Here is an 18,526-nt window from a genome sequence, read left to right on the forward strand (position 1 = left end):
TCCATGGAATGGAAGAAGCACTCGATTAACTTTCTTAGCAGAGCGCGCGTTTTGATAATAAATTTCAATAATTTGCAAGCGTTGTTCGTTTGTAAGACGATTCATGGCTGAATTATAGACCAAACTGAAGATGTTTGAGAGTGAAACAAAAAACGAAAGGTGGGTGAGATGTTTAAACCAGTTTTGCCAAAAATATAATACCTAAAAAATCACCCTTGATTATAGTAAAATCAAAAAAACCCAGAAATCGCTCCACCCATCTCTGATATACCGCAAAATATGGGAAAGTTTCGTCTTTTATTTTTAGCCAATTTAACAGGGCTCTAAAAATGTTTGGCCTGAGAACTCAAAACCCTGTTAGGATATTGATCTACTGTCCTAGTACTTTCATCCTCACGCAAAATTTTCCAACCCCTTTGAAATCTGCCTTTTCACGTGGATGATGAATTTGACCCTCCACATTTCCTCAACAGAACGATTTCGATGTCTTACAAGATCAAATACTTAGGAGTTGTGTTGGACAGCAAATTGAAATAGAAATTGAACTGTCTTACATCCGGGAGCGTACAAGGAACACTCACAGATGTTGGGCATTATTTTGACAGGCTGTGGGCTTAAGATGGGGCCTGAATTCGAGAATAGTCCTTTGGCTCTACAAGAACTTGATTAGACCAATTCCAACGTTAGTTTGGTAGACTGCGGCAGAGAAAAGGTTCAACATAAGAACCATTCATTTAGGACCCACAACAAGCCCATTACTGGCTAAGATGTATATCCACAGTTGCATGGGGCTGATTAATATCCGCACCCTCTTTTCAACCTGTCCTAACATCACCTTATGGCATAGGCGGGGCTATGAGAACCACGCCTATTCGGACACACTGGGCTGTTCTAGATGTCCGACCCATAGACATAGAGATTAAGTATGAGGTAACTACTGCGGCTATGTGGCTTAAAGTGATAGGAGAGTATGTAGAACATACAAGCAGTTCGTATCATCGCGGTATAATCGGGGCGTAGAAAGAAAACCTTGATGGATTGGAAGTGGTTTCAGTTCGGATATCTGGTAAGATACTTGAGTTGGAAAGCGAGACATTGCTGCAAGCGGCACAGTCTTTAATTAACCAAATTCTGGTAGTTCATGCTACACGAATGAAGCAAAGCTAGAACACAGAGTGGGTCTGAGAGTCTACAGCGAGGACCCAAGGGCTATAATCTGTTTTGGACTGTCTCACCATTATATAGTTCTGCATGTGGAGATCAGAGCGATCGCAGAGTGCGTGAGGAGATATGGTATTAAAGCGGAGATGCCGAGTGTAACGTGTCCATCAGGGCTATAGCAACCAGGACGATGAGGTTATGGACGGTCTTAGAATGTAAGAAGGAGATTAATGCCTTCTTTGAGGTTTGCGCTATCCGCATTGTTTGTGTATCGGGCCATAGCGTAGTAAGGGGTAGTATAGTATAGGGCCATAGCGTATTAAGGGGGAAAGGAAAAGCAGACGATTTGGCTGTGAAGAAGATCGGTAAACTTGGTGAATTTGATATTAGACAGTGACCTGTCTAATATCAATATCTTATACTTGGGACACAATGACTGAGACGTCTACAAAAGCCAGTGACAGCGTAGCGGCAGATCATTTCAAGTCTAGATTAAGCCACATAGTTATGGAGTGTCCATAGCCCCCTCATTGTGACCGTCTATCATTCGTTGTTCTTCGGACCTGGTCTTGAAAACTTAGCTTACATGTCGCTAGAGGCATACCCCTAGAATCCAGTCTCCCTGAAATGTGTAATGTAGTTCCTAGTCTCGCAAGCTCGTCCGCCTTACAATTCCCTGTCCGTAGGCGCCACATGACCAAAGACAAAAGCTCCCTTATCCTCACGGCAGTGGTCGCATCAATTTGTCCAGTAACAATGTCAAGAGGCATAAGATGGAGCATTAATTTCAGTACATCAGATGGTGTCGTCCTCAGTGGGGTTGTCCAAGCCAGCCTTTGGATCTTGTTAAGTATTGAACAGTGGGGTGGACTTTTGAAGCGCCATCCACCAGACCACTACACCATATAGCATTATAGGTCTGACAACTGCAGTATATATCCAATGCATGACGCGCGGTCTAAGCCCCCAACTTTTGCCAATGGCTCTCTTGCAGTTGTATAGGGCAAGTGTAGGCGCAGTTATACCATTATGTCATTACTCTGCTTTAGCGCCTAACAGACTTCGGGTCTTGGATGAGGACACAATGACAGACTTGAGCCAACTTAGGTCCGTGGAATGGAGATTAATTGGGGATTCTGGGAGTATCATGGAGTTCTTAACAAATCGCACTCATCGAAATTTTGCTCTGAGACCCCATATATATATTTTTGATCGTCTTGACATTCTCAGACGTTGTAGCCATGTCCTTCCGTATGTGGAAATCACAATAGCGGTTGTACGAATAAAGATATCCGCTTGAAATTTGCACAGATACTTCTTGTTGATGTAGGTCGTTGGAGATTGGACATAACCAATAGCCATATGTAGCTCCCTTATCAAATTGTCTTTCGACTAGTCTTCGTGGGCCTCTAGAAGCAGCAATCATTATTCGATTTGTGTTAAATTTTGAATGTAGTGTTAAGTATTACTTAAATCGGTCTAAAATCGGATATAACTCCTTAGAAGCCGATCTCTCGAGTTTACTTCTTGAGCCTCTGGATGCCGCAATTTTTATCCAATGTGGTTGAAATTTTGCACTTAGTATTCTGTTACGACTTTCAATATCAGTGAGGACTTTGTTCCAAATCGGCCTATAACCTGATAAAGCTTCCATCATAAGCGTAGAAAGGCCTCTGGGGGGTGAGCCAAGCAACACCAGAAAAGTTTTATCCGCCCCATAGGATTTCAAAATAGCCATTGTTTTCGATCAAATTTGTTAGTTTTATTGGTTGATTGATTTAGCCTTTCCCCAACCCCCCGGAAAGCTGGACTGGCTTCGCTAATGATCCAAAGAAACTTCAGATTTTGGCTGATTTGGCAGAAATGTGTTCTTCAACATGGATGCCATCGTAGCGCAGAGGTTAGCATGTCCGCCTATGACGCAGAACGCCTTGGTTCGAATCCTGGCGAAACCATCAGAAAAAGATTTTCAGTGGTGGTTTTCCCCTCCTAATGCTGGGAACATTTGTGAGGTACTATGTCATATAAAAATTTCTCTCCAATGAGGAGTCGCACTGCGGCACGACTTTCGGACTCGGTTTTAAAAAGGAGGTCTCTTATCATTGAGCTTAAACTTGAATCGGTTTGCGCCTGTTGCTTGGTGGAATGTTCAAGGGGAAAATTTGCAATTTGCTCAATAACATGGTGGTGGATCCCCAAGATTCGTCCCGGCCGAAATTACCGCAACAAGCCGATTACTGCTTTAGGTGTATGACCAAGTGGTATGGGCAGATTAATATGAACTTCCTGTTTTCAACGCAACCTAACCTACAAATAACTGGTGAGAATTATAAATGGGTGATCATTTTATATGGTTGCAATAATAGCACGATATGATCTGAATCGGACCGTACTTTGCACATATATTTGAAATAATTGGTCAAAGTTAAATCGGCCTTCTAGGGGCTCAAGGCGACAAATTAGGAGATTGGTTAATAATGGAGATATATTCGAACCTGCTCTAATTTGGCCCATTTACAATCTCAAGCGCCTTATGCATGTCAATAAAAACAATTGGTGCAAATTTTTGAGTGAAGCTTTACTCGTTCGAAGGGCTAGTTTAACTTAAAATGTCAGAAATGTCATGAACATACATATGCACCGTAAGGGGTTACCAGCACAATGACTGAGTAATAATACCCCCATTCTATGGTGAATGGGGTACTCAACTCTCCATTTCCTGCGCCAATATTCAAGTGTGAAGTGAATTGAAATGAAATGAGTCGAAAATGAATTGAAAAAACTAATCCTGCTTTACTAGCCAACCATTAACCATAACCTTTACAATTTAGATAACTACAAACACATAATGCAAAATAAATCCCAAAAATAACAAAAAATGAGTTTAAGCTGCAGTTTTGTAAAAATATTAGCTTAAGAGACAAAAGTGCCAAACAAAAAGCCAGAAAATTGTTTATCTCTTTAATGAAAGCAAAAACCCATCAACGAAACGGAAATAATAATAATTGCCTGCTTAGGTAGCTGCTGTTGCCGCGGACGACGACGACAACGACAACAAAGAGAAAAGAGGCAAAATCGATTGCGGCTAACCGAGACAAGACAAGCGGCTAACAAGCATTTACCACAACTACCTAACCAAAACCTTAACCAAATTCAAACTTCAAAAGTTGAAACCATTAGCGAATCAATGCCCCCGTCAGCGTACCGCAACGACGAGAGTGACGGACGGGCCTAGCATAATAATTACAGGCGTGACAATTGTCTACTGGAAGTGGACAAAATAAGAAATTCTTTGGCGAATTCTGCAAAAAAAATTTGCAACGAATAAGTGTAGAGTTGCCAGACCTAAAAGCGCCTCCCTTCCACCGTTCCATATAACAACAACAGCAACAATTAATTCGCCCTCACCATGGTAGCGGAGGCGGAAAGTTTATTGGCTCCCCTTAGCAACCGCACCCACACTAGGGCACCTTCTTCCACCTCGACAGCGGAAATTGTGGAATCATCGCCCTGCTGTTGTCACCACCATCTCGACGAACAACAGCCTTCGACCAGTGCCTCGGCGACATTGCGTTCCAATACATCCGACTCATGGTCATCCTATTCGTGTAATATAAGCCAACGCAATTGTTGCCCCTCCTGCGATCCCCATTTCAATGTCTACAGCGACAATGCTGTGGCCGAGTCATATAGTTTTCTACCTGCCGCCACCAGGCCAGCATCAACATCGCCAGGCGATGGCCTTGCCACCAATGGCTATGCATCGGAGGATGAGGACAGTGTGCTGCGTTACTCCTTCAAAGGCATACCGCCCGAATTGTATTCGGCCAAAAAGGAATTCATCTACCGTAGACCCTTGGTTGAAAAACAGGTATGTATGTGGTGTTGGCCAACCATTCCATATTAACTTGCAGCTTATTTTTAGTTGATTTAAGAAGATTAAGGCATAGAACAATGATCCAACCTCTACACCCAGCCTTAGATGTTGTGTAAGACGAGGCAAGTGGTGGACATCAATCCGTTGTTGCCAGGCCCCAGCAAACAACAAACTTTGTTTTTTGTGTAGGTTCTACGGATTGTAGCATGAAAATGAACACGAACTGCAAGAACCGGCTTAAAATTACCAATAAAATATTTAGTTGGAAATTTATTGATTTTTAAATTTAATTTGATTTGTTTTCGATTTCGTTTAAAATTTCACATGAGCAAAAATTCGCACAGCCATCGAAAGCTACATGAATGTGCGACAGTGTTTTCGGTAGGCAGACTTTTGAAAGCGTTGAGAGGTAAAATGGTATAACAAACTTTTTGAGAATATTTATATGAAATAAAAACACAATTATTTGAGGTGTACTCATATATGACCTTTAGTATAAAGCTAACGGAAGAGTTAAGAATAGAGATGTTGGTATTCAATATGTGTGTGGAAAAAACAATTGATATGCTCAGATCCAATTATATCTGCTATCAGATATAATTGGATGAAATTATATCGAATTAGATAAAGTTGGGAACAATTAGATTAAATTTGAGATCAAATTTTTCTCGAGTTTTCAACCTTTTTAGTAGCGATATTAGTTTTAATAACCCAAAGAAATCTTTCTGTCATTTCATATTATTTAGGTTAGGTTGAAAAGAGAGTGCAGATATTAATCCAACCCATTCCACTATGGACATACACCCAAGCCAGTAATCGGCTTGTTGTGCGCTATAAAAACTACAAAGTAACCTCTAAAAAGAAAATTTTAAGTTAGGAATTCCGTGCTACATACAAAATTCCTAATTGTTTTCAATACAACTCCCCATAGTTGGTTCATGTCTGATATTGTGTCTCCACCAAAGTATCGGTATCTGTTGCACGTCAAAGCCGGGCAATGACAAAGGAAATGCTCCAAAGTCTCATCATCTTCTCCGCATGCCCTAAACATGCTATCACTTGCCGCACCGATTTGACATAAGTGAGCTCGTAGTCCTATGTGTCCCGTTGTGATACCAATAGCTATACTGACCTCCTTCTTGCTTCCTTTCAGTAAAAGCCTCGTCTTCTCACGATCTGGATAACCCCATTGGATTTTCGCGTTCCTACCGACCCTTTCGCTGTTCCACAGAGTTACATGCGTATACGTCGCTCTCTCCCTTAACTCGGACTGCGTCGACCAGAAAGGCTTCGGGTTAACCAAGTTCATTGACGGCAGTCCTCTGGCCTTTACCACTAAATCGTCTGCCCTTTCATTTCGCCTTATTCCGTCAAGGCCCGGCACTCAAACGATGCGGATTTTGTCATCCTCAGAGAAGGCGTTAGTCTCCTTCTTACACTGCAAGACTGTTCGTGACCTTACCATCCTGGTTGTTATAATGCAATTTGTTGTTATGCAATTTTACTGTCGGTAAAGATGTTCAAACTCGACGTCTTCGCGTTAGCACCACACCACTTCACACATTCCGTGGTTGCCCCAATCTCCGCCTGCAGGACCGTATTATGGTCAGGCAGTCTAAAACATATCTCAGTCCCTGGGTTCTCAATGTAAATCCCCAGGCCCACTATGTCCTCTAGTTTTTATCCATCCGTGTAACATGATCTTCCAGATGGCTATACTAGGGTTCCGTTAGTACAAGACTGTGCCGATGACAGCAGTGCCTCGCACTCGACCTCAAGGTTCATCTCAGGTATACGATCGGAAACCTCTTCCCTTCCTTCCATGTTTCCTATCGTCGCCTCGATTATACCGCGATGGTATGAGTTGCTCCCATCCTCAAGCTATTCTTCCATCGCCTTAAGTCTCATAGCCGCAGTGGCTGAATCACACTTAACTTAATCTCTATGTCAATGGGTCGAATACCTAGAATAGTCTCCAGTGCCCTAGTGGGCGTGGTTCTCATCGCTCCGCCTATGCCAAGAAAACATGTTCTCTGAACCTGTTGTATAGTGCTTATGTTGCACTTTTTCTCCATAGCAGTCCACCAAACACTGAGTTGTAAGTAAGTAAAACAAGTAAAAGCGTGCTAAGTTCGGCCGGGCCGAATCTTATATACCCTCCACCATGGATCGCAATTGTCGAGTTCTTTTCCCGGCATCTCTTCTTAGGCAAAAAAGGATATAAGAAAAGATTTGCTCTGCTATTAGAGCGATATCAAGATATGGTCCGGTTTGGACCACAATTAAATTATATGTTGGAGACCTGTGTAATATGTCAGCCAATTCGAATAAGAATCGCGCCCTTTGGGGGCTCAAGAAGTAAAATAGAGAGATCGATTTATATGGGAGCTGTAACGGGCTATAGAACGATTCAGACCATAATAAATACGTATGTTGATGGTCATGAGAGAATCCGTCGTACAAAATTTCAGGAAAATCGGATTATAATTGCGACCTCTACAGGCTCAAGAAGTCAAGATCCTAAATCGGTTTATATGACAGCTATATCAGGTTATGAACCGATTTGAACCATACTTGGCACAGTTGTTGAATATCATAACAAAACACGTTGTGCCAAAATTCATTCAAATCGGATAAGAATTGCGCCCTCTAGAGGCTCAAGAAGTCAAGACCCAAGATCGGTTTATATGACAGCTATATCTGGTTATGGACTGATTTAAACCATACTTGGCACACTTGTTGGATATCGTAACAAAACACGTCGTGCAAAATTTGATTCCAATCGGATAAGAATTGCGCACTCTAGAGGCTCAAGAAGTCAAGACCCAAGATCGGTTTATATGGCAGCTACATCAAAACATGGACTAATGTGGCCCATTTACAATACCAACCGACCTACACTAATAAGAAGTATATCTTCGGAAGTTAGCGTGCTTTCGACAGACAGACGGACGGACGGATATGGCTAGATCGACATAAAATGTCACGACGATCAAGAATATGTATACTTTATGGGGTCTTAGACGTATATTTCGAGTAGTTACAAACAGAATGACGAAATTAGTATACCCCCCATCCTATAGTGGAGGGTATAAAAGTAAAATCACCTGCATAGCAGACGGGTTCAAATCCCTCCTCAGTCAGCATCCGTAATATGTCATGTATGGTGGTCACCCATAGGAGTGGCGATTAAATGCCCACCTTGCGCCACTGTCACCCTTACATTTATGTCGTGGGACACACAATTTATCCACCTGTTCCTTAGCATATGGATTATCCATTCTCGAAGGACCGGGTCCAACCGCTACTGGTTTAAATATTGGATCAGTTTGTCGGTCCGCAGATTGGTAAAAGCCCCCTCGATGTCAATGCGAGCTCGGTGAACATTTTATTTCACATTCAGGACCGGTCAATTGGCCGCCTAGATCATGTGATTTAACTCCTTTAGACTATTTATTGTGGGGCTATGTTAAAGCTCATGTCTATACAGACAAGCCCGCTTCAATTGACACATTGGAAGACAACAAGCTTTTATTCGTGTGATACCGGCCGAAATGTTGGAAAGAGTATGCCAAAATTGGACTATGCAGATGAACCAATAGAGGCGCAGTCACGGAAATCCTTGATATTATGAACCTTTTTAATTATCATTTTGTTAGCTAGTGTTATAGTCATAAGGTTTCGTGAGAGATAAGATTGATTGGGTTGAAGATAGAACTCTTCAAATTTCATAGTCGTTATCAAATTTTAGCTGAAGAGATAACTTAAATGACGGCATCTAAGTCACTTAACCTATTGTTTATGCCAACATAGAGTTGGCCAAACTTTATTCATCTTTTTTGTGTTTTTGTATTCAGAATTACCAAATATTAAATAATACTAACAAAAGATAAAAGTAAAATAATTTGAAGTCTTGTTTATATTTACTAACCCATTTCCAAGTAGTGGCTTCCTTATTCTGTTCATTGCAAACAAACGAGTATCGCTTGTTGCCAGGTTGGAGCATCCGCAAATAACCTTGTAAGGAACCCACTCATTCATCATCTTTGGCGAGAAAGATAAGCAAGAAGAAGGTGGGCTGAATATTCGGTGTACAAAAGAAGAACACAAAGAGAAACAATAGACGACTCCACATTGTTCTTTCAGCAAATGCTGATTATGGAGGATCATGTCTCACTCTTACTCTCAAGGGGATTTTCTATTTGATTACGTTTTTTGGTGTTGTATTGTTTTTTTCTTCTTTTTATTCCCGCTGGCTTGAATTTCTTTCCTTTTGCAGTGGGGCATGGCAAGAAAATAAAATATGTTTTTTTCGGGATTTTTTATTTGATTTTATTTCATTTGTTTTTATTTGTTTGCATTTAAAGTGTTGGCGGTGTTGTTGTTGTTGCCACAGCGCTCTATTGCACAGAAATTCAATTCAGGCATTTCTGCTGATCACCAGAGTTTCATTTTCGGCGGTGTAGCAAATTTCGATACAGTTTTCGAGAATATACATATGCACTCATGCGAATACACCGACATACTACTCTATATACGGATACGGAGGTGTAGACAAAATAGCCTAATTCCAAATTGTTGAAATATTGAGAAGTCAGTAATTTTAAAATATTTGGATGATTATCTTTTTATACCCTCCACCATAGGATGGGGGTACACTAATTTCGTCATTCTGTTTGTAACACCTCGAAATATGCGTCTGATATCCCATATAGTATATATTGTATATTCTTGATCGTCATGTCATTTTAAGTCGATCAAGCCATGTCCGTCAGTCTGTCCGTCCATCCGTCTGTCTGTATGTCGAAAGCACGCTAACTTTCGAGTGAGTTAAGCTAGCCGCTTGAAATTTTGCACAAATACTTTTTATTAGTGTAGGTCGGTTGGGATTGTAAATGGGCCAAACTTCTTCTTCTTGACTTCTTGAGCCTCTAGAGGGCGCAATTCTTACCCGATTGAAATGAAATTTTGCACGACGTGTTGGGCTATGACTTCCAATAACTGCGCTAAGTATGGCTCAAATCGGTTCAAGTTTTGATATAGTTGTCATATAAACCGATCTTGGGTCTTGACTTCTTGAGCCTCTCGAGGGCGTAATTATCGTCCGATTTGACTGAAATGTTGCACGTTGTGTTCTGGTATTACATCCAACAACTTTGTGAAGTGTGGTTCAAATCGGTTCATAATCTGGCATAGCTGTCATATAAACCGATTTTGAATCTTGACTTCTTGAGCCTCTAGAGCGCGCAATTCTAATTCGATTTGGCTGAAATTTTGCATGAGGTGTTTTGTTATGACTTCCAATAAATGTGCTAAATATGGCGCAAATCGATATATAACCTGACATAGCTGCCATGTAAACCGGTATGGGATCTTGACTTCTTGAGCCTCTAGAGGGCGCAATTCGCATCCGATTTGGCAAAAATTTTATACAACGGCTTTCATGACATTCAACATACAAGTCTAATATGGTCTGAATCGATCAATAGCTTGATACAGCTCCCATATAAAGCTATCTCCCGATTTTGCTTCTTGAGCCCCTACAAGGCGTAATTCTTATCCGAATGAACTGAAATATTACACAATGAATTGATATTGCTCCAATAGCATAATAGTTCTTATTCAATATTCTTTGTTTGCCTAAAAAGAGATACCGCTATATCAGGTGTTGGAAGGCCTAAAACTACTAAAACTTTCACATTTCAGCGAAATCAGTTAAAAAATAATGCTTTTATGGGTTTCAGACCCTTAATCGGCGGATCGGTCTATATGACAGCTATATCTAAATATAGTCCGATCTGCACCATATTTGGGTCCCATATTGTTAATTCCATTTCTCATTTTTTTGCATTTTGCGCTTAATGGGTTCGTCAATGAGCAGAATATGCATCGGGTGAAAATCCACACGTATTTCATGAATCAAATTTCAAAATAACTGTTTGGTGCGGTTTGCATGCCGGCGGCGTCATTGGATCATACTTTCTCGTCGATGATGGCAATCATCACGTTGCCTTAAGTGGACAACGCTACCGCTCCATGTGGACAACGCTACCGCTCCATGTTCATTGATTATTTTTGGCTTTAATTGGAAGATATGGACGTGGACGAGATATGCTTTCAACTGGATGGTGCCACAAGCCACACAACACACCTAACAATCGATTCATTGAAGAGTAAGTTTGATGAGCGTGTTATCTCCAGAAAAGGCCCAATCGATTGTCCGCTATGTTGTGCAATTCGAAGCCCCTAGACTATTTTCTTTGGGACCTATGCCAACGAACCGACCACGTTGAAAGAGCTCAGAGCCAATATTGAACGGGAAATAGTGACTGTATCGCCTGAAATGTGTGGCCTAGTCATTTCAAATTGGTTCCGACGTATTGACAGATGCAAACGTGCCTGCGGTGGCCATATGAACGAAGTCGAGTTCCATTTTTTGTTGATTGTACTTCAAGCCGATAATAAAGTTTTTGAAATATCTCAATTGGTTTGCCGTTTATTTAAAAAAATAAGTGTTGTCAAATCCTTATTGGAAAACCCGATATATACACCCCGTATACACCTTATCAGTATAGCGCCCATTCTATAGTGGTGGGTGTAACACTTTTTCTGTAAAGTGACAGAAAATATTTTTCCCAAAATTATTTCTCCTTCGTTAGATTTAGGCAGTTTTATTTAAAACTTTTATATTTGTATATACTTTTTAATTAATTTATTGTTGTTGTTGTTGGTGTGAAGGGGTTTCCGTCGCCATCCACGTTTGCTTGAGACGTCTCGATATTTTTTCTTGTTGCTGTTTTCGTTGCTGCCGGTTCAATTGCTGACGTTGGTCTCTGGTTCTGTGTTAACAGGCCATGTTGATCGTCACTGATGCCCAAACACAGCCGGTAGACAGACAAAATGTTGTCGCAGCTTTTTTTGTTTCAATTTTGTGTCGTCTGTTTTGTTTTCTTCGTGAAATTATTATTATTTTTGTTTAAGTGTTATGGCACATTAATCCCTTGGGGATCGTTTGTGATAAAAATTAATGTTTGGGTTAATCTTATTTTTATTTAAATAAATATTAGCAATAAAGAGATCATCTTCTACTCATTGGGAATTGTGTTTCGAATAATTAGGTGACCTAGAAATGTGTATTTTATCTGTATTTATGTGGTTCAAACGTGACATTGTGCCTGCAATGGGAAGGGACATGGTAAGTAGTAAATATGAATAAAGTAATAGCATGCTCAGTTCGGCAAGGCCGAACCAGGATTTACACAGAATGAACTAATGAACGTATCAAATTTCTACCAAACCAGACAAACAGTGATGCTTCTAGGAGCCGTTGAAGGCAAACCGGTTAGATCGGTCAGACCAATTTACACAATACTCATCATGGATTTTTAAAGCCATAACGAGGCACTACATGCAAAATTTCAGCCAAATCTGGAAATCAGGCAACAAAGGCGACTTCCAGTGGCTCAAGGTATCAAATCGGTAGAGATTGGTTTCTACCGGGTAAATATCCAATGCTTGGTAAATACCCAATAAATTTGGGTATTTAAAATTTTGCAGATATCTTGGGTATAGAAACATTTTCCATACAATTTTCCCACGTAATTTTTGTATATAAACCTGACCTTCTGATTTCATAAAATCGGATTTTAGTTATATATAGTCGCTATAGACCGATCTCCAGACTTAAAGTCTTGAGGCAATAAATTTGTCATTTTTCATCCGATTTCGAAATTTTTCACAGTTAGTTCTGGTAGACCCCTACCCACTTCTGGGAAGTGTGGTTCAAATCGGTCTATATTTGGATATATCTGCCCTACAGACCGACTGCCCGATCTCCCGATAAGATCAATTTACTACCTGAATTCGATGAAATGTGGCACACTGTGTTCTGGTAGATCCCCATCAATTTCTGTCAAATGTGGTCCAGATCGGACCATATTTGGATATAGCTGCCATATAATAATAAGCGTAATAAATGAGAATTTTTCATCCGATTTTGATGAAACTTGAAACAGTGAGTTTTGATAGACCCTACACCTTTGTGTCGAACATCGTTCAGATCGAACCATATTTGGATATACTCTATATTGGGAGATCGGTCTATATGGCATCTATGTCCAAATATGGTCCTATCTGTGTGATATACAACAGAAAGGTTAAGAGGTGTACCAGAACTTGCTGTGCCCAATTTCATCGAAATAGGATGAAAAATTCTCCTTTTATAGGCTATATATATCTATATCGGGAGATCGGTCTATATGGCAGTTATATCCAAATATGGTCCGATCTGGACCATATTTAACAGGAATGGGAAAGGGTCTACCAGAACACACTGTGCCAAATTTCATCAAATTGGGGTAATAAATGGAGCTTTTATGACCTCAATGCCCTTATCGGGAGATCTGGAAGTTGGTCTGTAGGGCAGCTATATCCAAATATAATTCGATTATAAATACCCAGCTTTTGGGTATAATGGGTAAATACCCGGGTATTTAAATACCTCTTGTGTACTTACCAATCGCCCATCTCTACAAATCGGGAAATCGATTTATATGGGGCTATATGAGGTTAAATGCCGTTTTGTACCATACTTGGTACGAAGTCGTAACGGAACTCGATGGACAAAATTTTGGTTCAATCGCAAAAAATTGCGGCTTCTAGGAGGTCAAAATGTATAACGGGCTGATATGTTTATATGGCATCCATGTCGAGTTACATACCTAGGTGGAACTTACTTCGAATCGATTTTTGGATATCATAACAGATCACGACACACAGTGGGAGAAAATTGAAAAAAAAAAAAAACTAAAGGGTGCTATTCTTCTCCAAGCATATATATGAGGATTCCTTTTTATACCCTCTACCATGGGTAACTACTCGAAATATTCGTCTGAGACCCCATAAAGTATATTTTTGATCGTCGTGACATTTTATGTCGATCTAGCCATGTCCGTCCGTCTGTTCGTCCGTCTGTCCGTCTGTCCGTCTGTCCGTCCGTCTGGCCGTCCGTCTATCCGTCCGTCCGTCTGGGCCATATCGGTCCATATTTTGATATAGCTGTCATATAAACCGATCTTGGGTCTTGACTTCTTGAGCCTCTAGAGTGCGCAATTCTTATCCGATTGGAATAAAATTTTGCACGACGTGTTTTGTCATGATATCCAACAACTGTGCCAAGTACGGTTCAAATCGGTCCATAACCTGATATAGCTGTCCTATAAACCAATCTTGGGTTTTGACTTCTTGAGCCTCTAGAGTGCGCAATTCTTATCCGATTGGAATAAAAATTCGCACGACGTGTTTTGTCATGATATCCAACAACTGTGCCAAGTATGGTTCAAATCGGTTCATAACCTGATATAGCTGTCCTATAATCCGATCTAGGATCTTGACTTCTTGAGCCTGTATAGGTCGCAATTATTATCCGATTTGCCTAAAATTTTGTACGACGGATTCTCTCATGACCATCAACATATGTGTTTATTATGGTCTGAATCGGCCTATAGCCCGTTAAAGCTCCCATGTAAATCGATCTCTCTATTTCAGTTCTTTAGCCCCCAAAGGGCGCAATTCTTATTCGAATTGGCTGACAGGCAGGTCTCCAACATATAATTTAATAGTGGTCCAAACCGGACCATATCTTGATATCGCTCTAATAGCAGAGCAAATCTTTTCTTATATCCTTTTTTGCCTAAGAAGAGATGCCAGGAAAAGAACTCGACAAATGCGATCCATGGTGGAGGGTATATAAGATTCGGCCCGGCCGAACTTAGCACGCTTTTACTTTTGAAATCATAACAGATCACGACACACAGTGGGCGAAAATTGAAAAAAAAAAATGGTAAAGAACGGGTAGAGATATCTCTTTGAAATTTAGAATAGTTAGAGCTAGCGAGATGGTGTGCAGCACCTAGGTTCTCCGGGCGCCTTTTGACAAGTCTCTAGAATTGGTCACCTCGGTATTTCAAATAATTATTGGGGCTGCCAAATCTTCATATGCGATTCGATTTCCAATTTTTTTTTGCCGGATTTGCTCAAAAATGTCTGCTTGATGTCCACAATGAGTCCTGATTTGCAACTTGCAATTTACGAAGGCATTTGCGGTTTAAAATAGGCGATTATTTAATTTCATTGTGGCCAGACTTCCAAAATTTCTTTATTTGTTGGAAAAGCATTTATGAACCTAGCTTCTCAAAATTTTGTACAACTATTTCCTTAATCTATGACTTCCAAAATATATAAGGATTAAAAAGCTCATTTTTTGTCCGATGTCGCCGAAATTTGGGACAGTGTGGTAAGTTAAGCCCCTTGACATACTTCTGCAATATCGCACAGATCGGTCCAAATTTGGATATAGCTGCCATATAGACCGATATCTAGGTTCAGGTTTTGGGGTCATAAAAGAGGCATTTGTTGTCCGATTTCGCCGAAATTTGGGACAGTGCTTTATGTTAGGCTCTTCGACATTTTTATGCAACTTGGCCCAAATCGGTTCAGATTTGGATATAGCTGCCATGTAGACCGATATCTCGATTTAAAGTCTTGGCCCCATAAAAGGCGCATTTACAATCCGATTCAGGTCGGTTTATTGTTAGATATAGCTACTGTACTTATTAGTATTTGGTCCAAATCGGAACATATTTTGATATAACTGATATGGTACATAAGGTATGAAATTTTCATCGCATTTTGATGAAAGGTGGTTTACATATATACCTGAGCTGGTGGGTATCCAAAGTTCGGCCCGGCCGAACTTAACGCCTTTTTACTTGTTTTTTAGCAACGGTCAACGAATATAATATGTCATTATTTTTTGACAACTTTTATGCTTAGGCATAAGTACTTATTTTTGAACTATTTGTATGTTTGTGCTGAAGGACCTTCCTCCTAGGACATCGCCATGTAAAAGTAATTACAAACGATGCCTAAAAATAAGTAGTTATTAGTTTTTGAATGAGCTTACCTTTCTGGTTATTTGGTAATGAGAGTTTTTGCTGGGTAATCGTTCGTTTGATATGGTTCGAGGTAACACTTGAATCGAACAGCACTCATTGAGGTGTGAGAAGTTTGTCTCTATCCTTTAATGGAATGTTCATGGGCAAATCGCATTTGCATTGTATTTGCGTAAATGCTAATGGTGCTAGCGCGAAATGAAGATCCTAAGTGTAACCAATCCAAATGTCCTCTTCTAAACACTACGTACTTTTCTATACTAAAATCAATCTTCTTAGAGAACTTAATTTTGCATAAGTGGAAGGAGTATTGCAAAGTTAAGCAGTTCTTGAAGGTAATACGAATCATGATTTTGCGACTAAGTTGTTTACAAATGTGCCAGTTGGAAGCTGCGGCTCTTGGATATCGGCTATAACCAGAGCTTGTCTTCGATATGTTGGCCCTCATTCGTACAAGTGATGTTACCCCTCAGTTGCTTATGTTAATAGCCAGTTCGTGGGAAAAATGTAAAAAGTCAATGATATTTTCTTAGCCTATCAATTTAAAAAACAAATATTAAGTTTCCATTAATAATACTCATACAGCTCCATTCATCTAGTCAACGAGCAAAGGCTTAATTTCATTTATCCTTGTTTTAAGATTAATCACATTTATCTTCTTTGCGTATCATTTTACCAGCTCAACACAGACAAATCAAAGGCCTATATTTTTTTTAATAATATCTTTTTTAATTAATGTTACGACGATCGGAGGCATTAGTTTGTTTTTTTTTAGATTTTTCATAGTTTTGATTCTGTTTTTACCTACCTAATCGCTAAGTAAATATTATAAGAATCTAAGATCAACCACACCGTGGCTGGGCCAAACAAAATATAAGTTAGTATCGTATGTTTGTTGTGGTTTGCCTGCCAAAAAAATATGCGACAAGGTCGTTCTTCTCGATTAGTGATTAGCATAACAACATCAACATAACCAGAAACAAAATTTATTGATGTTGCTGTTGTTGGTGCTGATGATGGACAACAGCATTTGTCACCTGGGTGTTAATTCGATGTGAAGAAAAAAAGACTCCAAATATTGAAAATGGAAGTGTTAATGTTATTATTGAAATTAAATATTTTAACAATAAATTTAACAATGTGCACCGAGAAAATTTCTCATGTCTGCGCACCCTGGTCATACACAGGGAATACAATTCAAACAATAGACCGCCCACACCAATGTTGAAAAACAAACAAGTAAAAAGTCATTAAGTTTGGCCGGGTCGAACTTTGGATACCCACCACCTCGGGTGTATATGTAAACCCCCTTTCGTCACAAACCGACGAAAATTGGATAACTTATGCACCCAAATTCGGCACGGACATTGAGTGGTCTTATAAATATAAGTCACTGTTGAATTTTTTATTTCAAATTTCAACAAATTCGGGGTCTATATGACAGCTTTATCTAAATATCGGCATATCGGTCTATATGACAGCTTTATCTAAATACAGTCCTATTTTTACCATAATTGGGTCGGGTAGAGGGTGGCCTAAAACTACTCCCTGTTTCAAATTTCAGTAAAATTGGATAAAAAATAATGCTTTTATGAGCATCAGACCCTTTATCGGGAGATCGGTCTATATGGCAGCTATATCTAAATATAGGCCGATCTGAACCATATTAGGGTCAGATGTTGATAGGCCTAAAACTACACACTGTTTTGAATTTCATCGCAATCAGTAAACATTTCCTGTTGGGGGATTTTTTGAGTGATGGCCTGAGATGACACTTGAGGTCGAGTGTGAGGCACTACTGCCAGTGGCACAGTCTTAGACTGGCGGAACCGTAGTATTGTCGTCTAGAAGAACATGTTACACGAAGGGATCGAAGCTAGGGGACATAATGGGCCTGGGAGTTATGACTTCCATCGGAGCCAAGTGTGATTCGAATCGGTCTGAAACTGATATAGCGCCCACATAAACCGATCCCCTGTTTTGACTACTTGAGCTCCTAGAAGCCTCTGTCTTAGCTAGCTAACATGCGCTTTCGACCGCTCTCGTGATTTCGATAGACGGACGGACGGACATGTCTAAATCGACTCATATATCGAAACGTCCAACAATACATATACTTTATGCGATCACACATCAACATTTCGAGGTTTTACAGACGGTATGACTTGATTAGTACACCCCCCCATCCTATAGGGGTGGGTATTAAAATAACGATATTGAAATTTGTAATGGCTCTTCAATCATTTCATTCATATGTTTTTGGCAAGAAAGCAGAAAAATAAGTCAAACATTATGGTTTGAAGTTGATTTGTTTGTTTGAGTAATTACCACAGTTCCGACAAGGAAAACGGCGCCACAATTTACTAATCAAAGTTGTGATAAATAACACCTTAAACGCCAAAGAGGTCACTGTAGCGCAGAGATAAGCATGTCTGCATATGACGCTGAACGCCAGGGCTCGAATCATGGCGAGAACATCAAAAACAAGTAAAAGCGTGCTAAGTTCGGCCGGGCCGAATCTTATATACCCTCCACC

At 40.1% G+C, this 18,526-nt stretch overlaps 1 protein-coding gene across 1 annotated transcript in view; it reads left to right on the plus strand.

Annotated features, from left to right (window-relative positions):
- LOC106081477 (A disintegrin and metalloproteinase with thrombospondin motifs 9) overlaps nucleotides 1–18,526 on the plus strand; it is a 410,411-nt gene that overhangs the window by 18,524 nt on the left and 373,361 nt on the right. Inside the window, exon 2 of the mRNA XM_013243452.2 lies at nucleotides 3,993–5,032. Coding sequence (XP_013098906.2) covers nucleotides 4,571–5,032 — 462 coding nt within the window. The 5' untranslated portion in view covers nucleotides 3,993–4,570. The remainder of the gene's footprint in view (nucleotides 1–3,992; nucleotides 5,033–18,526) is intronic.

This window comes from Stomoxys calcitrans, chromosome 2, assembly GCF_963082655.1.
Source record: "Stomoxys calcitrans chromosome 2, idStoCalc2.1, whole genome shotgun sequence".
Classification (NCBI taxonomy): domain Eukaryota; kingdom Metazoa; phylum Arthropoda; class Insecta; order Diptera; family Muscidae; genus Stomoxys; species Stomoxys calcitrans.